Source organism: Schistocerca nitens, chromosome 1 (assembly GCF_023898315.1).
Source record: "Schistocerca nitens isolate TAMUIC-IGC-003100 chromosome 1, iqSchNite1.1, whole genome shotgun sequence".
In the NCBI taxonomy this organism is placed as follows: Eukaryota; Metazoa; Arthropoda; class Insecta; order Orthoptera; family Acrididae; genus Schistocerca; species Schistocerca nitens.
In genome coordinates, this window is record NC_064614.1 from 775,886,431 (window position 1) to 775,914,116 (window position 27,686).

Genomic DNA, 27,686 nt, shown 5'->3' on the forward strand with positions numbered 1-27,686 from the left:
GTTTAGTGTTCGTTCATTTAACTGAGAGCTTGTCCATTCCTAAAAATCATTAAGACTTTTTGTCATCCCTTGAATAAGTTGGTTTGATGTTGGGGTATTATTCTGGATACCTAATAATTCATATTGATCACATTCATATTTATTTTGCCAGATGCAGAAATTTTAGATCTACTAGAATCTGCACCACTGCACCTTTCACTAGTCCCATGTGAAAAAAAGGCTTCCTTTTGATATTTGCGAATTTATTTAATCTGCCATAATTTAAGTCACATCATTAATCAAAACATTGCTATCCTCGATCACTGTTGACCTTAAATAATACTCGCAGTCGTCATCTGACCCAATGACATTTTCACGCTCACTATCATTTGTCGTCACGTTAGGTGGCCACATTTTGTGCTTCTACCTTAATTACTGAATTGTCAACAATGGTTTTATTTGCTATATCCATTTCTGTCCTTTCGATTTACTAACTGCAAAATTTTAAAATGAATATCCCTTTCTTAATTACTCTGAGAAAATTTTCTAAATTATCCTGTGATATGTCCCAAACACATACTGCAACTCACTGTTGCTGCACTTACACTTTTATCAGCCAAAAAATTATTTTTAGTAGATACACTATTTTACTACAATTTAAATTGCTCCAAGTTTTAGGATGGGAGGGGAGAGGTACTACTACTATTGCAGATGACTGAGGCACTACCAAGTATAGCCGTGCAAGCTGTAAGTTACTATTTCCCTACCTTCTCATTGGGTTTCGCCATTTTTTTTGTGATAGTTCCCATACAAATTTTATTCTCTGTCCACGAATATCTTTCTTTCGTGATCCTTCCTCTCTTTCTCTTGGCTACATTATTCGTTTCATGTATCAGAGAAACCAAAATATAATTAATACAATGGAAAATTATAACATGTTGTATATATTTTAATTATTTCAGTTATCTATACCTGGCACCGCCCTTTTTACAGTCACCAGTTACATTGGTATTTAAGTACTGGTGCCATAAGGAGATGTGAATATTGTGGATAGTTTTGAGGTGTGTGGCTGGTGGGTACTTTCACCAGCAGTGACTCACGTGTCTAAGTTCACACCTCCACAGTCTCTTGCTACAATTATCATGTCTAAAGTGATTAACTTCCTTTGAATAGAGTGATATTTATCTCTTCTTTCTTGACAAAAATGATGCACTGTCCATCTCTATGACAAAGAATGCAGTACAATACAATGATAAATAATGTCATTATATCCAAAGTTCACAGACCACGGTGTATCCAGGTATAATGAGCAGTTTAGAAAAGATAAAGACTATCTCCCTTTCCAGAAGATATATTGTAAAAACTTTAATACAAATGTCTATATTGTTGTCTGACATACACACAGTACTTCCACACAGAATCAGGGATGGTAAGCAACAGATAGTTGAAGAGTGAAGAATTTTATATCAGTTTATGAAACATTAGAATACAGAGATATGTTCATCTTTCTTTTTGGAATATATCTCTTTTGGGTGTGGGCATGTTTGCCACATATTTGTCCCAGACCGTGTTCCAATACTTATTAAATGACATATAAAAAGAGTGTTCAAAAAGTTTATACAATCTCCTCTAATTTTTTTATTCTTTGCAGGAGGAGAATGAAATTTTTTGTGAACATACTTGGAACATTTAGCTATACATTAAGCCTACTCAATGTAATCTCCATCAGCTGTGACACATCTGGCCCAATGTTCTTTCCATGATGTAACTGCACTTGGTAAAATTACACCATTGCTTGATACAGGAAATAAGGTCTTTCTCACTATCAAATGTTTTACCGCACGGGTGGGCCTTCAGATGACCAAAGAGGTAAAAATCAGACGGAGCCAAGTCTGGACTGTAGGGAGGATGAGGAACAATTTTCCAGCTCATTTTCCTGATTTTCTCCTGTGTCATAAGGGCTGTATGGGGTTTGGCATTGTCATGATGTAGTCTGATGAACTGACCCTGGAGCTGTGGTCTGTGGGTATTGATGGCACGTCACAGATTGTCCAATGACAAATAGTAATGGTCCCGGTTAATTGTGGAGCCAGGGCCAAAAAAATCAATGAAAATGGCACCACACTGATCCCAGAAGAAGGAGGCCATCACCTTTAGTTCTGCTGTTTGTGAAAGTCTTGGTTTCTTCTTCCGAGGAGAACCTGGATGATGCCACTCCATGGATTGGGTTTTGCTCTCAGGTTTGGACAAAAAAAAACATGTTTCATCCTAGATAATGACGCCGTCAAAACACTGTTTCCACTATTCCGTAAAGGTCTTCGTGAGACCCTCGCACACATTCTTCCTCATCGTTTTCATTTCTCTTGTCAATAATCTAGGCGCCCAACGTGCACAGATTTTTCTGTACGCTAGTGACTGTACTAGTGATACCACACAACCCAATGACAAATGAATCATTTCATCAGGCTGTTGTGTCGTCACACATCTGTCATTTTGGATGATTTGATCAATGGTCTCCTTATTCACATCACTCAGTGCCGTCGATGGTCAACTGCATCATGGATTCTTTAAACCTCTGCAACACCACTGGATACTACTGTGATCCACTGCATCCTCCCCATAAACAGGGAGCATCTTCCTGTGAATCAATGTAGCGCAGTCATCCCCAGTCTTGAAGAGGAACTCCATCACAGACCATTGTCGCAACCTGACATCTACTTCATGGTCCATTATGACTCACCTGTAAATAAAAGAAAATACTTTTATATACCCACTTATAGCTAAATGTTCACAAAAAATTTCACTCTCCTACTGTAAAAAAATAAAAAAATTAGAGACGATTGTGCAAAACCTTTTGAACGCCCTTTGTACATTATTGCTGAACTAAAATAAGATCTATCACAACACAGCAACAAAGGACAACCAAAATACCTTTTGAGAAAAGAAAATATGCAACAGTAATCAGGCAGTTTAACAGATTGTGGTAGGCAATGACTCCCGTCCCTCCACAGATGAGAAAATATTGAAGAAAATGGCTACAAACTATACTGTAGAAGGGAAATTGTGTGTTCACTTAGTATCCCAAATATTCGAAATATAGGACAAAATATCGAAAATGTGTTGAAAAACCATAAGGTAAAAATATGATTCTAAGCTAGGAAACTCTACCAGAAAGCCAATGCACAATATAAGCTACGATCATAACCTACTTTGAGATGGTGGAATCTAAGAAAGTAGCTTTTCAGGGATGATGGATGTTTTATTAGAGACAAACTTTTCTGTTGGTCATGGTAGCAACAAAGCTGTAGAAGTCACAAGCTCATGTAGTGAAACCAAGGTAGCATAAGATGCCAGAACTATAGGTGGTCCAACCAGTGAGTAGAGTGCCAACGACAATCAGTAGAAAATTGAAGACCATAACTCACCAAGGGCACCATGAGCCAAGTTCTTAGCACAAAAAAAAAAAAATTCCAAAAAGTGCAGTCCAATAAAATAATTCTGCATTGGTGTATTGCTACTGCTGTGGTGCATTATCAATAGCTTCATTAACAGACAGCAAATTACAGCTTGGTGAGCCAAGCAGGATTTTAAACTTCCTAGACATAAATCAAAAAATGCTAGCGACGGCTTGCTAAGAGCATGCCCAGTGTACCCACCACTGACACCTTACATAAACGTTACCTGAAGGCGCAGACTCTTACACTGCTCAGGTCTCTGTCTACAAATCAGTATTGGGACATTGGTATACCAATTGAAGGAGTGGAACCAGGACAGATGGGGCAACAAGTATCATCCATAACCTCCTGCATAAAGATGTTGGAGGTGAAGCCAACTGGTGGTGTTGTAGATTCGTGGGATGGGCCTGCAATGCATGTCTCAAGCTCATATGCAAAATAGTAAGTGCCTGGAGTTGTCAGTATGGTGGGCAGGGTTCCATTTCGAATGACAACCATCATCATCACTCTGACAGTCGTCCTGTGAGCTGCTGTGGCTGGGGGCAGAGTAAACGACTGTACCACTGCTGCTTCTGTGAGGGAGTTGATTTGTGCACAGCAGGCTTTGGGCGTGTACAGTCTGGGACTTTGGGATCAATGTGTTGTGCACAGCAGGTCGAATAATATATGGGGCTGAGTATATACAGAATTATGGTTGGGCTACTTCCATTAATGTGGCAAAGGTAGCAAGGAAGCAATGAGTGTTTACTAAGCTGTCGATGTTTGCATAACCTTCCACATTTGCATCTTAAATGTCCTGACCATCTGCTTAGCATTCAGAATTACAAAGGAGGCAGTGATCAGGTGTCTTGAGCTGTTGTGCTGGCACAACTGTTTAAATGCTGAGGCTATAAAGTTGGGGCCATTCTCAAACACAATTGGGTGGAGTGAACCGTCTATTGTAAAAATTGAGGCCAATGGGCAGATTATGGTTCTTGGTGAGGTGCTGGACATGAGTGCTATGTACAAAAAAATTGGCCCAGGTGAGAAATGCTGCAAGGGGTCAACTGATTCTGGAAGCAAGCATGACAGAACCAAACAGCACCCCTACTGCCAAGCCAGTGCACTTAGTGACAGGCACAGCAGTTTTCACACAAAATGAAAAGTCCCTTAATGATTCACAACACAGGACACCAATTTGGATGAACAGAACAAAACGTTCCAGTACTTCTTGATGAAATAAAACTCATGATATGGATTTATTTGAAGGTTTAGATATATATTAGCATTAAAAAAATTAAAACAAAATGCTAAATGGCAAATCAGAAGAGGCTCAATGAATTTCTTCATATGTTTCAATGACGTTCTTAAGTTAGCCAAAATTACTATGCTGGAGTGTAGAAAAAGTAAACCTTTTGGTTATTACATCAGCAATATACATTCTCTATATTTCTAAAACGCCTTGTATATTGAGAGAGTACCATCTACATTGATGTGCAAAACTTAAGGATGAAAGTAACTTTCAAATGGTGTGTTACTGCCAAGGAACGTAGCTTGATGGAAGCTGGACCACACAGAAAGAAGTGCTACACTATAGTATACAAGGCATCAGAAAGAAATATGGAATGAGACGAACAGAACTGACACTTTCATTGAAAGACAATAATTGTGCTGAGGTCACTGTGATTTTTTATTGTCCCCAGGACATTACAAAAGGCAGGACATAGTTCTTTCTAGGTTGTGTTACCACCACAGATACAACTGCATGTTATGCAATGTGTTCTCATGCTGGCCACATGGTTGATCATGAAATCAGAGCCAAATGCGTTGCTAAAATGACATACAAGGGAAATAGGTACATTGTCACAATAATGCTGAGTGGCGAGTGTACTGTATTCAAAGATTTGGAGGTCAGTATGCTCACACAATGTTATGCCTTCACACACCGCAACAAATGGACCACAAAAACGATAATGTTCGAGAATTTTCCTGGGTGCACTATGTTTCTCCACTTCTTGCCATATGAGAATAGGTCAGGAAACAGTACTCTGTTATCATCCAAGAAGAGCAAGTGACCCCACTCCTCATCGTTTGAGTCCCTATGGTCTTGGCACCAACGCAAACAGTGCCATCCACGTGCAGGTGTCAATGGAACACAACACACCAGTCATCAGGCAAAGAAACCAACCCCATGCGGTCACCATGCCACTGTACAGCATGAGATTGTATGCCTTGTAATCCTGTTAAATGTGATTGCAATTGCACCTGCTGTTTAACATGGATCCCTCCTTGCCTGTAGCACAATGTAGTGGTCACCTGCTGCTGTTTGATCACGTAAGACCATGTCCTCTCCTTCAGGCAGCAGTGCCTATGGTTCAGAACATTCCCCATGCATGTGAAACAATGCTCAGAGCTACATCAAACTCCTGCGCTACATTCATTACACTTCGTCCTTTTCCAGTTTCCCAATGATTCTTCTCTGTGTGAAGTCATTCAGATGTTGTCTCTGCACTGTGTTGTAATGAAGAATATTTCCACAGCTTACTGTAATTGCTCACTGATAGACAAACACAGTTTCTTCCCATTTCTTCAACAGCTCTCGCACTGTGGGGCGAGCCCCATTTGGCGCTATCATCACACTGACCTCACGCCAACTTTCTGTGGAAGACTGGAAATATCTGGCAACATGCTCCAGCACTTTCATTTATCTCCAACCAGTTATTAATATGATACTTTACTTTATCAATCTCATCCTTAAGTTTTGCAGAGTAGTGTACTATCTGTTGATGATATACGAGGGCCGTTCAGAAAGTAACCTCCGGTTGATTTAAAAAAATACACCAAGTTAAATAAAAATATTTTAATATATACATCTTACAACTACATCTTTGCACTATTTTTCTACATAGTCTCCATAGCGATTGAGGCACTTATCGTATCTCTTCACAAGCTTTGAAATTCCTTCTGCATAAAAATCACCCGCTTGAGCCTGGAGCCAGCCTGTGATCGCATCTTTGAGCTCTTCGTCGTCATCAAACCGCTGTGACCCAAGCCATTTCTTCAAATGCATGAAGAGGTGATAATCACTCGGCGCCAGGTCTGGGCTGTAAGGTGGATGGTTGACAACGTCCCACTTGAAGGACTCAAGAAGGGCCGTTGTTCTGCGAGCAGAGTGAGGACGGGCGTTATCGTGCAAAAAAACGATACCGGAAGTCAGCATACCACGGCGTTTGTTCTGTATAGCCCGTCGTAACTTTTTTATTGTTTCACAGTACACGTCTTGATTAATGGTCATACCACGTTCCATGAATTCAACCAACAACACCCCTTTGGCATCCCAAAACACCGTTGCCATCAGTTTTCTGGCAGAAAAATCTTGCGAGGCTTTTCTTGGTTTGGTAGGCGAATTTGAATGTGCCCACATCTTTGATTGTTCTTTTGTCTCAGGGTTCACGTACTTAATCCAGGTTTCGTCACCGGTCACGATTCTGTTTAACAATTGTTCTCCTTCGTCCTCATAACGTGACAGAAAGTCTAATGCAGAGGCCATTCTTTGAGTTTTGTGGTGGTCGGTAAGAATTTTGGGCACCCATTATGCACAGAACTTACGGTAACCCAATCTTGCTGTCACTATCTCGTACAAGAGAGTCTTAGAAATCTGTGGAAAACCAGTAGACAACTCCGACATTGAGAAACGTCGATTTTCACGAACGTTTGCATCAACTGTCTGAACGAGTTCGTCAGTCACCAATGATGGTCTACCACTCCTCTCTTCATCATGAACGTTTTCTCGTCCACTTTTAAATAAACGTACCCATTCACGGACAACTCCTTCACTCATAACTCTTGGTCTGTACACGGCACAAAGCTCACGATGAATAGCTGCTGCAGAATATCCTTTGGCTGTAAAAAACCTTATGACAGCACGCACTTCACATTTGGCGGGGTTTTCTATTGCAGCACACATTTCAAACTGCCACAAAAACTAAACTAGCGCAGGTACGACGTTCACTCGACCACGGCTTGATGCCGACTGACCTGTTGAGTGCATGAACGCACAGATGGCGTCGCTACTCCCCCCACAACCCGCACTGTGACCAATCGGAGGTTACTTTCTGAACCGCCCTCATATATCTCTGTGTTTGTTTTGTTTATAAGTGTTTCAAGTTTTTGATATGTGCACATCAACTATCTAAAAGATGAATAGCATGTTTGAGTTTATGCTTAACTAGATGAGTACCTGGTGTTGCCTGGGTATGTGTACATATTTCAGTTCTAGTATTCTAAATCCTCCTTCCCCCTCTCCACACATCTCCTCTGGGCCTCTATTCATCTATCTCTTTCTTCCCTTCTCTCTGTCGATCTGCTACTCCCTTCTCTCTTTCTCTAGTTCCTCCTCCCCCCCCCCCTCTCTCTGTCCATCTCCTCTTCCCCTCTCTCCCTGCCTATCTCCTCCTCCCCCTCTCTATGTAGTACAATTATATAATTTTGTAGGTACATTCAATGGCATATGTGGTCATTATCTGGCAAATGTGTTGCAAATAAAGTTTGTAGCAAAGAAGTAATAAATGTAAACATCATGCCTGATGCGACAGTATTACTGCATGGCTATCTCCTCTCTATGTAGTACAATGACATAATTTTGTAGGTACATTCAATGGCATATGTGGTCATTATCTGGCAAATGTGTTGCAAATAAAGTTTGTAGCAAAGAAGTAATAAATGTAAACATCATGCCTGATGCGACAGTATTACTGCATGGCTAGTAAAAAAGGTTGTTAAGTCATAAGCTTTTCTCCTTTCATCATTTTGTGGGGGTTGTAAGTGAGAAAAAGTTTCATAAAGGTTTAAAATTGTGTGTAAAGTTTGTTGCAAGACACTAAGTGCTATCATTCTCAAATACTGGATAGTGCGCATCATAGCTATACATTATGCAATGTGTACATTATGCAACAAATAGTGAGGAAGTATCGATTAAACACAATGAAGATGGTATAAGCATTGTATTCATTAATGTGAATCATATCACACAGTACTTATAAACCAATAAAAGCATTTTCACAAATACGATAAAGTTCAAAAGTCCAAGAGTAAACAGCTTTTTCAAAGAGTAAATATTTTTCCTTAATTCACGTAACATTCTTCATATCATTAAGTAACTTGTCCTACTTTCTAAAGTAGCCTAAGTTCTTACTCAGGTTTAAAACTATCCCATCCTACCAAAATTTCATTGAAATCATTTCAGCTAGTTAGTAATAATAAATTTCACACATTACTGTGTGTATAACATCATATGTCCTGAGCTATGTGTCATACAATGATATAATTATGTAGGTACATTCAGTGATATATATGAACTCTGCCTGCAAAACGTGTCATGAATAGAGTTATTAGTAAAGTAGTAATACCTAAAAACAGACCTAATGCACAAATGAGCAGCAAAAATGTAGTAAGTGATACATTTTGTTCCTTTAATCATTTTGTAAGGTGTGTCAGTAAGAAAAAGTTTAGTAAAGGTTTAAAATGATACGTAATGTTTGTTGGCATTCACAAAGGGCTGTTTTTCTCACATACTGAATGAATGAAATGTGGGTATTTGCACGTCGCGGTCTACATTTCTACTTTACCTACATCCCTCTGATAGGTTGGTGGTTCGCAAACCCACAGTGATTCTTTCAGGACAGTAAGTGATATGTGTACATAGTTTGGTTGAAATCAGTCCAGTGGTTTTGGGAGAGATGTGGAACATACATATTTACACACATTTTTATAATGTGTATGGACATATTTTTTCTGTGATCTCATTTTTATGAAATAAAGCCTATACGGTGCCCAAAGCTATACTCGAGTTATGTGCGAAAACGTCATGAAAATTCATCTAGTAGTTTCAGAGATTAGCACATTCAGACAGCGAGAAAGACAAGAAAATTTTAGAAAAGCTTTAAATTATGACATCTTTTATTTTTATGATTGGATTTTGATGAAATAAAGCATGTGCACTGCCCCAAGTTATGCTGAAGTTACAAGTGAAAACCATTACTGGTGTCTTTGGGAGATCAGTGTGATAAGTGCTAAATCTGACCACATCATCTCCGTGTGACTAGTTTATTTGTTATTGAAACTCTTTTGTTAAGTACTTTCAAGAATTATATATGTGATTGTTCGCATGTGTGAGTCTCTACATAACAGAATACTCAGCATCAGGAGGTAAGTTTATCATAATCATGGAGGTAAATTTACTTTCATACTTCCCAGTACCTACATGAAGTGAAATGACCAGAGATACAAAAATTCCATGTGTTTGCATTAGAGTGAAGTTTCCAGAACGTTGCAGCAGGTCACATACAGTAAGCATTGTGATGAGTGCTAAATCTGACCACATCATCTCTGTGTGACTAGTTTATTTGTTATTGAAACTATTTTGTTAAATACTTCATAGAACTATGTATGTGATTGTTCACATGTGTGTCTCTACATAACAGAATACTCAGAATCAGGAGGTAAATTTACTTTCATACTTCCCAGTACCTCTAAGACATTCAATAACTAGAGATAAAAAATTCCATGTGTTTGCATTATAGTGAAGATTCCAGAATGTTGCAGCAGGTCACATATAGTAAGCTTTGTGTTTAAGTCATTAACTGTGATGATAAACCAAAAACAAGTTTTTCAATGGGACTTAATTCACTAAATGCAGTATGCATGAGATAAATTAAAGTTTTAAGACTGGCAGCAGCCAATGTTTCAATAATTAAAATAGAACGACTATTTTACAGCTGTAGGCTTTTAAAACCAAATAAAAATGACTGACTTGGGTTTGGAAAAACAAACTCTCATTCATTTTTATTACAAAGGTTATTACACTATATATTGTGCCAGACGTGATCCGACAGAAAAGGAAAGAGACAACTTGCACTAAAAAGTTAACATGTACATTATCCTTTTTTTACCTCAAAACTGTTATTCTACTGTGAGAAATTTCATTAAAATCAATCACCGCAAATAAATGGCTGAGTTAACTGCAGAAATGTTCTAGAACTACGCAGATAATGATGGCACTACTGCACAATTCCAAAGAAAACAGCACAGCAGAAGTTTTTTAAGAAGCCGAAGGAAATAATTCAAAGGCAAAGGTTCCGAGTTCGAGTCTCAGTCGGGCACACAGTTTTAATCTGCCAGGAAGTTTCAAATAATTCAAATGTTTGTAGCCTCAAACAGGTTCTAGTTTGAAGCAGAGCACTATTAATTGAACATACGTGGTACACACATAAATGTGAAGCATCATTCCAATTTCTATCAGCAGAGGAACACTACTGTAATTACTTGCTTATCGGCTGACCCTGTGTTGATTGAGTAAATTGAGACAGCATAAAGGACACAGTTCAAATGAAAAACTGTGCCACATAAATTTACAAGAACAAATAGTTCCTTAGAAATCAAGTAGCCACTTTTTTTTTTTTTTTTCCAAACCTCGCATTACTGATGAAGCTTTCTTGTCTGCAGACGACTTATTAAAAAAAAAATTTAATGCTTTTCTCAGTATTAAACTAAGCCAACAAATTAGAAGCAAAATGCGTTATTTCCTTAATTCTCAGCATGGTAGCATTGTCCCTCCTGGCTGGTCAAAACATAGTGAGGAACAACAGAAGCAACAGACTGCTATTTGTGGCCACCACATTCAGTCTTGTAATTGAGGAACATTTGCTGAATATGAGTCTCACATTGGTCTTCTGCAAATATTTTATACTGTTATTTAAGTACTGGCACCATAAGGAGGTGCAAATAATGTGGATTATTTCGATATTTTCTGGATACTTTCACCAGCAGCAATCCACACATCTAAGTTCGCACCTCCACAGCCTCCCACTACGATCACCACTGAAACAGTCTAAACGAATTGATATATTAAGTCTCCTTTGAACAGAGTGATATTTATCTCTTCTTTCTTGAAGAAAAGTAAGCACCATTCATCACTGTGATAAAGATGCAGCATAATACAATCGCAAACAATGTCGCCGTTATATGCGAAGATTGCAGGCTGCAGTGTATCCAGGTTACAAGATGAGTAATTTAGAAATCAAAGAAACTGCCTACTCTTCCAGTAGATATATTGTAAAAAACTTTTACACAAATACACAAAGCTGCCTGACACGCGTCCACCCGGAATCACAGATGGGAAGAGACATATAGTTGAAGTGTCAAAAATTTGATATTGGCCTAAGAAAACAATAAAATACAGATCTATGTTCATCTTTCTTTTTGCGCATATCTCTTTTTGATACGGGCTTGTTTATATTGCATCTTTGTCCCATACAGTGTTCCAATATTTATTAAATGACATACTTTATGGTTAAACCAAAATAAGATCTATCACATTTTCTGTTTCTCAGCTAATCATAACCAGGAAAAAATGTAGACTGCATTAATTGCTGCTGTAAGAACCAGTCTTGGTTAACTGAAACCAGGGAAAATGTGAATTGCATTAATGGCTGGCCCTAAGAACCAGTCTCACACTTCGAAATCATTTAATAAATGTGAATCTGTCTCCAGTTGATGGCTTATTCTCAGTTACTCAAGACAATGAAGAGTGTAAATAGGTTAAAGTGCTGCTGGTGACCATGATATAGATGGCAATAGTGTCATGAAGAATAGGAGCTCACAATTTGGAATTATTTTTACTCTCTGCGAGTACACTTTTTGTGAAGTTAAAACCGGGATTTGATCATGCTTGTAATCCTAGTGTGCTCCATTGTTAAGTTTTAACATTGTTTACTCTCTCTCTCTCTTTCTTTTCGCAATTTTTTACCCATGATTTGTGGTAGGCAGAACGCAAATGTAACATTGAACGTACGTTCAGACATTTTCTTGTCATACAGGAAAGTTCATCCTCAGATCTACAACATCACATTTTGTATGTGTGTGTTTCAAAGGAAACGGGAAGAAGGAATTTTCAAAAACTCAACACACATTGTAAAAAACTGACATAAATTTTAATAATATTGTCATATAAATACAGCATATTTACAAATATAAAATAAACCATATCAAAAAGATCACAACTTTATATTAATGACTGGATGAAGAAACAGATTTTCCCTGTAAGCAGTAATGTCTCTCATAACATTCTCTACATCTTGCTTATGTGCAAGTGTACGAGAGGCGTTATCTACTTTCTTGTGTCCTCCTTGTTTTCCTGTAACAAATTAGCCATTTCAGTCTTAATAATTAATTTTCACTTCGCTATAAATTGATGAAAATAATGGCATTACTTATTAAGAGAAGTGATTTGAATACACACATGCATACGTGCACACACTGAGGCACCAAACGCACCCACACACATACACACAAAAGTTTTCATCAACTGTGCACAATATTAAGCAAAATCAGTTACAAAACAAGAATCCACTTCTGGCTTATGTCCACACACTACTACTGCTACCAGCACACACAGACTCACTATCTTTTTTCCTTTTCCTCCCTTGTTGACGATAAATTAAAACGAGTTGGCAACAGGTGCTCGAGTGAGCTCCCAACTGGCATCAAAAGAAGTAGGAACAAAAAATAAATAAAGTAAATTCTTGTGGCCATGATGTAGGTGTCAGTAGTGTTGTGAAGAATGGGAGCTCACAATTTGTAATTATTTTTACTCCAAAACTTGGGAGACATCCAAATCCAAACCTAGGAGAATTTCAACTGGAACACGTAGCCATATCATAAAGGGAGATCACAAAATTATGAATGTTAAAATAGTCAGAAATGGGGAATTCGATTCAGATCATTGTCTCTCTAAGATAAAAATAAAATTTCTTCCATCTAAAATGAAAAAGGCAACCAAGAAAGTGATCAGATATAACACCACTACAGCTAATATTACAAAAGAAAATATACAAAAATTTAGAGAAGAAATTGAGACAAGTAAAGAAGGTGATTGGCGTGAACTCCAGATGCAAATAACTCAAGCAGCAGAGAAAACTTTAGGAATGGACAAGAATAAAAATAAGACATGGAATGAGGAGTATGAAGACGCACTAATACAGGGTGCATAGGGGACAAGGAAAAAAAATTCCCTTATTTTTCCCTGATATCCCGTTTAAAAAATATGCTTTTTCCCGGGCGAAAATACATTTTTTCCGTGCTAAGTGACAGTAAGTTTTCTGTAAATTTTCCCTCGGACCTGTAAAACTTATCAATTACTTGAAAGGTTGATGTTTTATACACGAACTTCCCGGGGAAAAAAAGATGGGGAAAAGTTTTGGAAAGACTTAATGAAAAAAAAGAGAGAAGTTTTGGAAAGACCTTTGATTTGCAGCAACATACGCTGCATATTTTCGTATTACGAAATTTATAAATTCGAACTGCACCAAACACAGCGCGTTACTTTCCCTAGCGTTTAAACCGAGGTTGCGATGTCCTTTCGTAAGCCAATCATACAGTATCTCATGCCACGTGATCTCGTCAGCCCATGACAACAGATATTCAGAGCATAAGACATGTGTTATAGTCAGCCAATAGCAAGATCACTGGTTACGTAACGCGAACACACAAAGAAAAAAAGTTAACGGTTTAAGTTAATGCACATAGGATAGCTACAAGAAAAGCTAAGCTTTCACATGTAATATTGATCTTTTTTTACGTGTGTTATACTTTAAGATTCATCACACAAATGTGCCAGTAAATGTAAAATTATAGCAAATGTCTGGGCTAGTAATTCTTGTAAGTGGCTGGTCCTCAAACTGCTCAATTTTAAACGCTCAATGATTTAGAAATCCATCCCACTTTCTCGCATGTAACATAATTCATCTTGCGTAAAAAGAAATTTACTTTGAAAGTAACGCTTTTCGAACCACCTTTCGCAATACTATCTGGAGACTGTTAGAAATACGTTCGATTTACCAGTTGCCAGAGAGCGCCAGAAAACATGCATTATTGCGCGTGAGCAGCTGCAGTGGCGTAGGAAGCCCACATGTAAATATGTATAAAGCAAATGGCTCTGAGCACTATGGGACTTAACTTCCGAGGTCATCAGTCCCCTAGAACTTAGAACTACTTAAACCTAACAAACCTACGGACATCACACACACCCATGCCCGAGGCAGGATTCGAACCTGCTACCGTAGCGGTCGCGCGGTTCCCAGACTGTAGCGCCTAGAACCGCTCGGCCACACCGGCCGTCATGTATAAAGCACTAAAAGAGCTTACATTACAAAATAAAAGAAACAGGGCATCAGAGGAAACTCCCAAGAGCATCGGAATTTCATAAACCATGCTAAAATGCATAATTCGGTTTGAAGTGCACATTGGTTTTTTCCAGATTCACAATGAAGTAGGTCCTGTGTGTGGTTTTTGGGATGTAAATTTTCTTGGAGTACCAGTACTCTACTATCTAATTTTTGTTTCTTTATTATGGCATAATGCCACACATGGCAGAAGATGATAACGTGCATTTGAATTCAGCGAACAGTGGGAACTAACCAATACTGTGGAATAAAACACTTCGTTTCAAATAAAATGATTGCCTCAGGCGAAAGATTAATAAGCCAAATTTCTTTAGCAAACTTGCAAAAGTAACTTCATTGTTCTGCATGGCGATTAATGCTTGACTGCTAATAACTTGGAAATAAAATAAAATCAGAAAACTGAAACTAAAAATATATTTTTGCCCTCCGTAATTATGTGAATGTATTTTAATTCACTTGATAGAAATCCGTTTTGTTTTCATTTGACATGGCTATAAACGAAGAGAAGCTGTGAAATCACTTAACGTAAACACGGGGCACGTGGAGACTAACCCCTCCACTCTACAACTCTGTGCATGAGCGAATCTGGCAGTTAGGGCTCGCAAGAAAAAATTTTTTTCGTTAGCATCTGGCTGCTTGCTGCTTATAATGCCTATACAGCTAACAGCCACACTTCAAGTAGCGGGAAGCGGAGAAGGTACTGCTCATACAGGGGTCAAGTGTGCATGGGCATCAGCCCGTTGGCGACTGGTGAAACGAAGCGAATGTGAACAGTTGTGACGTCATGCTTATAGCAAGCAGTTTATTGTTACGAAGGATTACATAGTTCGCCCTACGACCTTTGACATAGTTTTGCTATTTGCAAACGCTTGTGCGTGTCCGGTGTTTTGTTGTAAATTACGCATTTCCTTTGCCAGAGTTTTATTTTTTTCTCTCGTTTATATTTTATTGCTGCAGTATCATTCTCCAGTTGCAGGATATAGTAATATTCTTTGCTAGAGAGTCAATTCTTACCAGTCAAAATTATAAAAACTGAAAGCTAGAACAATGAAAAATTCCCGGGTTTTTCCCGGTATCTCCCGGATAAAAAAATTCCACAGTTTTTCCCTGTTGTCCCGGGTCTTATACACCCTGCAACAGGGATGCGTCTCAAAACCATATGAATAATCGATAGACCAACGTGCGCTGAATGCTAGGCGCTTTGTGAAACAAGTTTGTTTTCCTCAAGAATATTAATTTGGCGCCCCCTTTTCCCGGAAGCATCTAGCTGCTTGCTACGACTGCTTGTTCAGCCAACGGCCTCATTCCTGTAACCAGAAGCGGGAGAATCTACTGCTCAAACGCGACTCAACTGCACATACGCATGAGCCTTCTCGTAACTGCTGAAACGGATCTAAAGTAAACAGTTGTGACTTCACGCTCATCGGAGGCAATTTGTTGTTATGAAGCCTTCGACACATTTTGCTGTTGGCAGACGCTTGCAAGAGCACTGTGTGTTGTTGTTGTATATGGCGCATTTCCTTTGCAATTTAAGTTATTTTCGTTTTTTTCTCTCGATTATGTTTCATTGTTGAAGTATCATTCTGCAGTAGTGGGATACAGTAATATCATTTGTTAGAGTATCGGTTCTTACCAGTCAAAATTACAAAAATTTAACTGAAAACTAAAACAATGAAAAATTCTCGGGTTTTTCCCAGTTTTCTCCCGGAAGAAAAAATTCCCGGGTTTTTCCCGGATCTCCCTGTTGTTCCGGGTCGTATACACCCTGTAATACAATGAGCTGAAAAATGGAGATGTTCAGAAGAAGAGGACGACCTTGAACAATTCAGACAACAAAGAAAACAAACATCAAAAATAATCCGGAAAATCAAAAGAAACTTTTAAAATTCTCAGCTTATTGAAACTTTTAAACACATATTTAAAGGATATCAAGCACCAAGTACTTTTTTCAAAGATGAAAATGGGATTAAATAACAAAGAAAATTGTTTAATATTAGCAAAATTTGTTGAAAAGCTGTTAAACTGTCCAGTTCCAACAGATCAATTAGAATTTCCAGTGAGACCTCAAAATCTAGAGGAAGATTTCCCACTAACAGTTAGAAATTCATGAAGCCATCAAAACACTGAAAAACAATAAAGCAAGTGGTGAAGACTCCATTACAGCAGAATTATTGAAGTGGTCAGAACCAAGAACCATAAGGGACGTACACCCTCTTTTTGAGATAAAAAAGGAGACCAACAAAACGTTAATAATTACAGTGGAGTGTCACTTCTGCCAGCAGCATACAAAATATTATCAAAAATTCTTCTGAACAGAGTGGTAGATACTGGGGGAATATCATGGTGGTTTTCGAAAGTGAAGATCCTGTGCAGAACAAATTTTTAACTTAACGTCAATAATTCGCCATAGAATGTTAACCAGCAAACCAATAATAGTGTCATTTATTGATTTCAAGAAAGCATTTGATTATGTAGACAGAAAAACATTAGAGAATTTGGTGTTAAATCAAAATCAGCAAATATAATTCGTGAAACATTAACAGGTACAATATCTAAAATCCAATTTATGGGAGTAGTATCTCAGCCATTTGAAATAAAAACTGGTGTTAGACAAGGTGATGTTTTATCACCTTTACTGTTTAATTGTGCTCTAGAAAAAAATTGTAAGGATCTGGAATATGGAGCAAAATCACAAAATTTAACCAGTAACTCTGGGAAGGAAAACAAATGGAATTAAGGTAAACTGCTTGGCTTTCGCAGATGATTTTGCAATACTTTCAGAAAACCTGACAGAAGCATTTATTCAAATAAAACTTCTGGAAAAAATATCAAACAGATATGGTCTCAAAATTTCAGTTGAAAAAACAAAATTCATGACAAATATTAAAAACATGCCAAAATTCATAGGTAAAATAGAGCAAATAAATAAATTTAAATATCTTGGAGAAACTATCCAACAGAATGGACTAGAAAAATCTGCAATAGATGTAAGAATTAACAAAATAGAAAGAGCATATGCTTTAACCAAAAATATTTACAACAAGAAATATATATCTATAAAAACAAAACTAAAACACTACACCACAGTGGTACAATCAGAATATTTACATGGATATGAATGCCTAACGATGCACTATAAGATGGACAAACTAGAGGTACTCATCATCATCTTCATCACCATCATCATTTAAAACTGATTATGCCTTTCAGCATTCATTTTCACTAGAGGTACTGGAAAGAAGGATTATTATAAAAATATTGGATGCAATAAAAACTGCAGATGGTTGGAAAATAAGAAGTAATGAGGAGATCTACAAAAATACAGAGAAAATATCTGAAGTAATGGCCAAACGAAGATTAACCTTCTTCCGAAACCTCTACCGATTGGATGGAAATAGACTAACAAAACAAATACTCCTATACTTCTGGAAGAAGAAATCGACAATAGCATGGATTACAGAAGTAAGTAAAGATCTAGAAAGAAACAATATCAAAGAATCAGAAATAGCAGGAAAAAAAAAATATTTTAAAAATAAAATACTGAATTTGGAAGGCTTTCAAAGCAGAAGAAATAAAAAATCAGGAACAACATGGACAGAAGAAAGGAAGAGACTTCATAAGGAGAAAATGAGGAAATACTGGAAAAATAGGAAAACAACAACAAAGGAAGAAGAGGAACTGAAGTTGTTAACATGATCCTAGTTGGTCAATACGATTGTAATAAAATAAAAAAGCTACATTACAACCATGAAACTAAACAGACTGTGCTATGTCACAACTGGGGAAAAGTGTGAGATATTACACCCTGTCTATTTATACCTGTATCAAGAACGGAAAAATATAGCTATATTTTGGAATTATAGTGTTACAAGACTACCAAATGTCACACGTGGTATAGCATGAGGAATACAAATTGGTTAAACATTGGCAACACTCAACATTTCTATTTATATTGGAAATTTGTGTTATTTGTGTCCTGGAATTATTTTTGCATTATATCACAACTTTAGTTCTCATTTCTTCATGATTAAATGGAAAATTGCTCATTAAATCATGCAAATGTACACACACACACACACACACACACACACACACACACACACACACAAATTAAAAATAGGGTCTAGATTAGAAACTGAAGACATTCGGTAAAAATTAGAGCCATATGCTCATTTAATATATAAAGTACATGGCAATACTTTTACAACAAATTAAAAATGATAAGGGAGAGGGAGAACACAATAAGAAGATGAAATAGGGGAGGAAAATTCTCTTTGTAGTTTTTGTGCCTTTCGTCATTTTTTCACCTACGTACATACACCAGAAACCATTATAAAGTGCATGGCTGAGGTTATTTCCCTGTAGCACATTTATGGCTTTCTTACCATTCGAGTCACATATGAAGTGTGGGAAGAATGACAGCTTAAATGCCTCTGTGCATGCTGTTATTAGTCTGACCTTGTCTTCGTTGTCCCAAAGGTAGGGTGTCATATCATCACTTAAAGCTGGCTACCGAAATTTTGTAAGTGGGCTGTCACATGATAGTTTATTTATTTTTTCAGGTATCTGCCAATTTACATTTTTCAACATTTCCGCAATGCTCTCCGATGGGTTAAACAAACTTATGACCATTTGTGCTGCCCTCCTTTATCTACATGTATTATACCCTGGTACCTAATTCTTTAAATTGCTCAGCATTCATAAAATGAGTCACAACTTTTGAAAGATACAGATTCTGTGTACAGTGCTCCACAAATGGTTGCTTTTATAAATAATTTTTTTTATTAGTTTAAGAAATTGTACTTCATCTCAAGATGGCTGCAACTGTCATGATTCACTGTAATACTGTGTGTCACAGTTTTAAAATATAGATTTTAAAACCAAGTTCTTTGTGAATAAAATTATGAAATGCAAGTGACAAATATATAAAGAATGGTTATAAAATGTCACACAATATGTTCTGTAGTTATGTTGTTCTGTCATAGTTCATAATAGTTTTGTTAAAAACTAATACAATTGAATTAGGTAATCTAAAAATTTATTATGATATACATTAAACCACTACTTCCTGAAGTTACATTCAGTGCGGATGTAACAGAATCTTTATCACACAACGTTACAAATAATGAATTTTTTTATATTCAAACAATGCAAAATCCAGGATAGAAAGCCACAATATTATGAAAAGGATAGTTGCTGCACACCATATAGTGGAGATGCTGAGTTACAGATAGGTACAACAAAATGATTCTCACAGAATGTTTTCGGCCAACAAGGCCTTTGTTGTGCCTATCTGCAACTCAGCTTCTCTGCTATATGGCGAGTAGCAACTATCCTTTTCATAATATTGTTTTTGTATTCGGATTGCTTAGTTATGAAAAGACACTTTTCTGGCTATCACCTGTTTCCTCCTATAGTACTTACTTAATTATTCAATATTCTCTTCCAAAAAGGCATAAAACAGTTTTTGTTGAGCAATTTTAACACTGAATTTTCCACTCTCTTGGTATAATGCAACTGAGGTTGTGATCTAAATATTGATTGATTTTTAAAGTAGCTCTGGAAGACATTTCATAGAGATAAAGAAAAGCCTTTCTCAAAAAGGCATACACCTGAGGTACTGTAGTAACGAGACATACTCTTCCTACAACATGATTCTGCAATTTGCAAGTGTTCAGAGGTAGCATATCAACTATCTTGTGACAATGTTTGAGAATATATGTGCTCCAGTATCTATTAATCACATCAAATTAGATAAACTATAATAGTTTTAAACAAATCTTTGAACCTTTTTAATGCAACATTCCTACTGGTTTCAGTGGTGTCATCGTGTACCCTAAACAATGGATGCCTACCCACTTTAAGGGAACTACTGATTTGATGATAAGTCCATGAATTCAAGAACAAAGCATGATCTATATCACAATTTTAAATATTATTTTAATGACCAGTTTTGGCCATATTAGGTCGTCTACAGACCTAACACCTAGAGAGGATGGTAGTTGTCATAAGCACTTCCCATAGCACCAAGCCTATCCCACAGTACCATGCCTAATAAAGATAATCAACCTTCAGGTTGAGGTCAGGGTTATTTTTATTTTATGTGAACAACTTAAGTATACATTTATTTACTTACATACTAATGTCAAATAATAAGTTATCATTCTAACTATGTAAGGTGTGATAACAAATGCTGAGACAAGGAAAATGTGAACAAAATATACATGAAATGCAGAGCAATCAAATCTAGAAAAAACTAAAGACTGAAAATATGTTGACAGTCTTTAATAAAACGACATTTTTCCTCTCCCTTAGTAATGTAATGGTGCATATGCACATGAGAAGAGAGCAAAGGTTAACCCAACATTAAGTGTTTTAACCCATGCCATAATACTTGAACACGTGCTGTGGCACCAGGTTACCAGTGCACTACACTTTGAATAAGACGGCAAAAGTATTTGCATGGGCCAGTCCCAGAGGTTGCATGTGGTGGTCCACAAGACTTGTGCACAGGGCGCGGCATCTGCTGCGCTGTCTACCATGACCCTCATCTTTTATAAGCACAGTGCACCAGGCACTCACCCTCACAATGTGTTCATACTTATTGGCAGCAACTGCTTGTATCGGTACTTGGATTGTTTCTATGTTTGTGTCTGTGTTCTCGACTGTTGTTCACTTGTACATGGTAGAAGAGTAAATGTTGGTACATTCATATTATACAAATGGTGAACAGTATGGTGTTCACGTCCACATGCTCAGACTCTCTGGTTGTTCCTTCGGTGCTTTTGTCTACGGAGGAAGTGCTCCAATCTCTCCTTCAGCAGCAGCAGGCTACTACGGTTGCTATCATGAACTTGTTGGCCACATTGGCTATGCTGGCTTGCATGCTGATGGCATACCTGCCACCCTCCCCCTTTACAACAATGCAGTCCAAGACTGGGAGGCTCATGTGAACTGACTTAGGCAACACTTCCTTGCTTCTGGTGTCACTGATGCAGACATGTGTAAGGCTTTGTTTCTTTATTGGACTTCTCCTCATTTCTACCAGTTGCTGTGCCAGTAAGCCCCACTCCAGTAACCTGCATTAATTTTGTTCAATGAAATGTATAAGTTGTCAAATTATCACCACACACACACACACACACACACACACACACACACACGTCACTGCAGCATGTGTTAAGTTCTGCAGCGTGTGTAGAGTCCTACTGCTGTCATAAACAGTCTACCAGCCTTGGGCAGACAAACTCCATGGCCTTAGTCACAAATGTCAGTTTGTTACTGATGCTCATTGTGATTCCTATGCTGATTCTATGGTCCATGGTGTCATCATTGGGTTGGCTCTTGACAAGGAGCAGCATCAACATGCACTGCAGAGTGAGATCCATTTTTGGCTGAGTGCTAAATGTTGCTCAGTCTTTCAAAATATCTTGTCCTGCTGGTGATCAAATTAAGGTTTGGTGCAAAAATGCTGTGTTAGCTCCTGTTCCTGGTTGCTTAGAGGCAGTCAGTTCTCAGGTGGCAGTGAGGGGTGATGGATGGGTGGGGGGAGGCGGACTATGTGGCAGCCATACAAAAGTGGCCTCTGTACCGCACTGGACAGCGACATGACAAACAACAACCACAGCAATGGCAGCACTCTGTGCTCCCATCTTGCCCACACTACTTCGTGCAATGTGGTAGAACAGCATGCCCTAAGTGCTGGTGACTGAGAACAAACTTACAACAACTTTAGAAAAAAAGGACATAAAACATCTGTGTGTCGTTTCCAGCCACTTCCTATGGACATGGACATGGATTTTAATTGTGTGTCTTCAGTACTTACGATTCATAACAAACTGTTTATCAAATATGAGTGATGGACAAAGAGCTGAGACTACAAGTGGACACATGATTTTACTGAACTCACAAACTTATGTGGGTTTGTGATCTTCATCTTGAGGGTTACTCGACATTTGGTGAGTTATAACAAGCAGCACATTCCAATTTTGGGGCTATTTATGGTTCCCGGCTTGTTCCTTGACTTTTTTGGTAGTGAATGATGGTGGTACAGCAAATTTGTTCAGAATGGATGCTTCAAATGGTTTTGGTTTTTTCCATTTCGGATACAGTGTGCGTTGTTTCCAACCAAGTCCCTTACAAGCAGTTGGATTGTGTGTGTTCTGAGTTCTCATCTCTTTTCTCGGATGGGTTAGGCTCTGCCACTAATTTTGCAGCCCACAATACCCTGAAACCTACAACTTGGCTGCACTTTTTTCCATGTGCTCCCTATTCCTGTGGCTTTGTGTGATCAAGTGAAATCAAAATTGCACAGGCTGACATCGTTGGTGTCATACAGCCTCTTCCATCCATTGAGTGGTCAACTACCCTCGCGATTGTTAAAAAAACCAAATGGTCAGCTACACCTCTGCAGTAACTTTTAAAGTTTCAGTTAATGCTCAATCTATCATAGATACCTGGTGTTTGCCCAGACAAGTTATTGGCTAAACCTGCCAGGGTCAGTTCATCTTCACAAATGATTTATCTGAATAATTTTTTTCATAATGCAGGGCCACAGTCATAATACAGGGTGTTACAAAAAGGTACGGCCAAACTTTCAGGAATCATTCCTCACACACAAATAAAGAAAAGATGTTATGTGGACATGTGTCCGGAAAGCCTTAATTTCCATGTTAGAGCTCATTTTAGTTTCGTCAGTATGTACTGTACTTCCTCGATTCACCTACAGTTGGCCCAATTGAAGGAAGGTAATGTTGACTTCGGTGCTCGTGTTGACATGCGACTCATTGCCCTACAATACTAGCATCAAGCACATCAGTACGTAGCATCAACAGGTTAGTGTTCATCACGAACGTGGTTTTGCAGTCAGTGCAATGTTTAAAAATGCGGAGTTGGCAGATGCCCATTTGATGTATGGATTAGCAGGGGCAATAGCCGTGGCGCGGTACGTTTGTATCGAGACAGATTTCCAGAACGAAGGTGTCCCGACAGGAAGACGTTCGAAGCAATTGATCGGCATCTTAGGGAGCACAGAACATTCCAGCCTATGACTCGTGACTGGGGAAGACCTAGAACGACGAGGACACCTGCAATGGACGAAGCAATTCTTCGTGCAGTTGGCGATAACCCTAATGTCAGCATCAGAGAAGTTGCTGCTGTACAAGGTAACGTTGACCACGTCACTGTATGGAAAGTGCTACAGGGGAACCAGTTGTTTTCGTACCATGTACAGCGTGTGCAGGCACTATCAGCAGCGGATTGGCCTCCACGGGTACACTTCTGCGAATGGCTCATCCAACAATGTGTCAATCCTCATTTCAGTGCAAATGTTCTCTTTACAGATGAGGCTTCATTCCAACGTGATCAAATTGTAAATTTTCACAATCAACATGTGTGGGCTGACGAGAATCCGCACGCAATTGTGCAATCACATCATCAACACAGATTTTCTGTGAACGTTTGGGCAGGCATTGTTGGTGATGTCTTGATTGGGCTCCATGTTCTTCCACCTACGCTCAATGGAGCATGTTATCATGATTTCATACGGGATACTCTACCTGTGCTGCTAGAACATGTGCCTTTACAAGTATGACACAACATGTGGTTCATGCACAATGGAGCTCCTGCACATTTCAGTCGAAGTGTTCGTACGCTTCCCAACAACAGATTCGGTGACCGATGGATTGGTAGAGGCGGACCAATTCCATGGCCTCTGTGCTCTCCTGACCTCAACCCTCTTGACTTTCATTTATGGGGGCATTTGAAAGCTCTTGTCTACGCAACCCCGGTACCAAATGTAGAGACTTCGTGCTCGTATTGTGGATCGCTGTGATACAATACGCCATTCCCCAGGGCTGCATCAGCGCATCAGGGATTCCATGCGATGGAGGGTGGATGCATGTATCCTCGCTAATGGAGGACATTTTGAACATTTCCTGTAACAAAGTGTTTGAAGTCACGCTGGTACGTTCTGTTGCTGTGTGTTTCCATTCCATGATTAATGTGATTTGAAGAGAAGTAATAAAATGAGCTCTAACATGGAAAGTAAGCGTTTCCGGACACATGTCCACATAACATATTTTCTTTCTTTGTGTGTGAGGAATGTTTCCTGAAAGTTTGGCCGTACCTTTTTGTAACACCCTGTATATTTCTTTAAAGTCAGTACCGTGATTAGACTGTTGTTTATTTACTGTGTTACATTTACACTTACACAATCATGATTTCTGCTTCAAAGTGCCATTATCAAGTGTTTTCTGAAAGCAGATTAGACAATAACACTGAAATACATAAAAAGTGATAAAATCATGTAACAATCCATATTTGTAATGCTTACTTATAAGTGTTATAAATTGCCTAAGATAGCATACTGTCATATTAAAATACACTACTAGACACATTGTCTAAGAGTCGATATTTCTGGCAGAGACTACCACTTTGTTTCATTACTGAGTACACCATCTTGACTGAATGACAGTTGGCTAGGTGTCAAATTGTCTTGGTCAAAGAAATTCCTGTTACAAGCAGGTGATTTTTTGACTCAGTGTCCGGTGGGATAGGAAAGGTTAGGAGAAATTTATTTTCTTTGGTAGTTGTTACATCTATGCAGTTCCTGTTTATCTTAGTATACAAGGAAGTTGCCTGCCCATAAACAAAGAGTAACAAACCTCTCGATAATATTCGCTGCATACACAAATATAAAAGTCTAGCTAGTCACTGACATTGTTTAAAGTACATTTTAGTAGGTAAATATACAGCTTTGTATGTGACATTAACACATGGCCAACTCTAAGTTGTGTAATTTTGCCTCAATTCAGAATTAATACAATACAGTGCAATTACTTATTCTACTCACTCATTAATTAACCAGTGAGGTTTGAAGCAATAAATCCTGTTATATGTATTGGAACATTATTTGCGAATAAGTGCAAGTAACACAGGTATGTGAAACATGTCATGTACATAAAAGCATTTAAGCAATAAAAGAATCAAAAGATTTCATGTTAAACAGCACATTTAAATTTAACATAATATAAAGATTAGGGATATCGTAGTATTTGTTAATGGTTGATGAGATACAATTACAAACGTGAGTGCACTGTGGTATTGATACCTTTGGCTGTAATCTTTGTGCTATAAATCTTATTTACATGTTATAGTAGTTACAATTATATGATGTAAAGATGACATAGTAATGTTAACAACTTGATCAGCTACCACATATGATTTATCCGAAGTCTACTTACAGGTTTTGTTGGATAAGGATTCTTTATAACTCCTTTGTGATTAACACACCCTTTGGGTTGTACCAATATCAGCACCTCTCATTTGGTGTTGTTAGTGCCCCAGGGATTTTTCAGCATTTTTTGAAACAACTGACGATGTCTGCTCCAGGGTGCATTAACTATCTCAATGACATTGTCATGACAGTTGCATCCATGGAAGAGCATTTATGTAACTGACACACCTTGTTCACAGTCTTACAAACTGTAGGGTTGAAATGCAACTTGGCCAAGACATATTTTGTTCAGACATCCATTGTATATTTGGAGTTTGAGATTTCTCAGGACAGTATTAAACTTTTACGTCATCGTGTCACTGCGTTCACAGCTCTGTGTCACTCTATAAATGTCAAAGAACTCCAAGCAGTTTTAGCTAATGCCTACCATCACTAATTTATTCTGGGTGTGGCCACAATGGCTCTTCTCTTCCATGAGTTGCTCCACAAAAATATTCCTTTTCAGTAGATGCTAGCCTGAAAGCATGTGTTCACACTTTTGAGATGTAAATTGCATGCTGCTTCTTGTTTGGCTACTTTCCATCCTGTACACCACCTCGTTTTGCCTACAGACGCCTCTCAATATGGACTCGGGTTATTTCACACACTCGTATGACAATGGTTCCGAATGTCCAGTAACTTATACGTCAAAAACGCTCAACTCCATTCAGCAGTACTCACAAGTTGAAAAGGAAGCACTTGCTATCATCTAAGCCTTCAAAACGTTTAATGTGTTCTTATATTGGTCTGTGTTCCACCTCATCACTGACCACAAGCCCTTGGTTTTGTTGTTTAATCCTTCTACTTTGTTGCCCGACAAAGCAGCACATTGCATCGCTTTCAGCATTGCGCCTCATTTCTGTCTCACTATAATTATTAATTACATTTTTAGCCTACCGCACAACATCTTACTGTCAATGCGCTGCAGAGCTTCATATGCGACTGGATCCCAATTCTGATAAGGATTTCACTTAGATATTGAGACATAACATACAGTGGAAGTGTTTGCTATATGGGCTCCCTGCATTGCAGCTGCTGTCACTGTAAATCTGGTTTTGCTTGAAGTTTCCTATTTTTTCATGACAGGTTGGCCAAACATCCTACTAGGCAGGGCTTCTGATACATTGCATACATATTTTGACATCTTTTACTGCCCTCCAGTCATTGGCAATGTTGTTCTCTTAGCTATGGATGGTCTGCCACCGAGGGTTGTGATCCAAGCCGCCTTATGGCGGGAAATGCTTCGTGAATATCAGGCGGTCTCACTTTGCAAGTTACTGGCCTGTTGACACGTGTTGGCCTGACATCACCCTCCCCAATAGGTGGCGCAGTGGGCAATGCTCTCTCCATGGGATGCCCTGCAGTTTCAGTGGAAATGAGTCCATGTTGATTACATGGGACCCTTCCTAAATTCTTCCTGGTTGTTGGTTGTTGATGCTTTCCCTTGTTTCCATACATTATCCACTGTCCTTTTATGTCACTGTCGCTATGATTCAGGACCTCTCTAAAATTTTTCTATCGAAGGACTGTCTTACATGAGGGGGTACCCAAGACAAAAAAAAATGAAATTAATTTTTAAAAGTGATATATTATCATAATGTTTACAAAACAACCTTATCCCAAATACTCTCCATTATAACTAATATACTTGTCCCACTGGTGCTTCCACTGTCCAAAACATTTTTTGTAGTCATCTTTAGAAATGGCTGACAGCTCCTCCCTCATTTCTTTCTTGATTTCTTCAATGCTGTCAAATCA

At 38.3% G+C, this 27,686-nt stretch overlaps 1 protein-coding gene across 2 annotated transcripts in view; it reads right to left on the reverse strand.

The window, feature by feature from the left end:
* Positions 1-12,381: 12,381 nt before the first annotated feature.
* The window catches only part of LOC126261662 (nardilysin-like), a 392,468-nt gene continuing 377,163 nt past the window's right edge, over positions 12,382-27,686 (reverse strand). For both annotated transcript variants that reach the window (XM_049958559.1, XM_049958560.1), the window contains exon 21: positions 12,382-12,606. In XM_049958559.1, the coding sequence (XP_049814516.1) occupies positions 12,467-12,606 (140 nt within the window). In that variant the 3' untranslated portion in view covers positions 12,382-12,466. The remainder of the gene's footprint in view (positions 12,607-27,686) is intronic.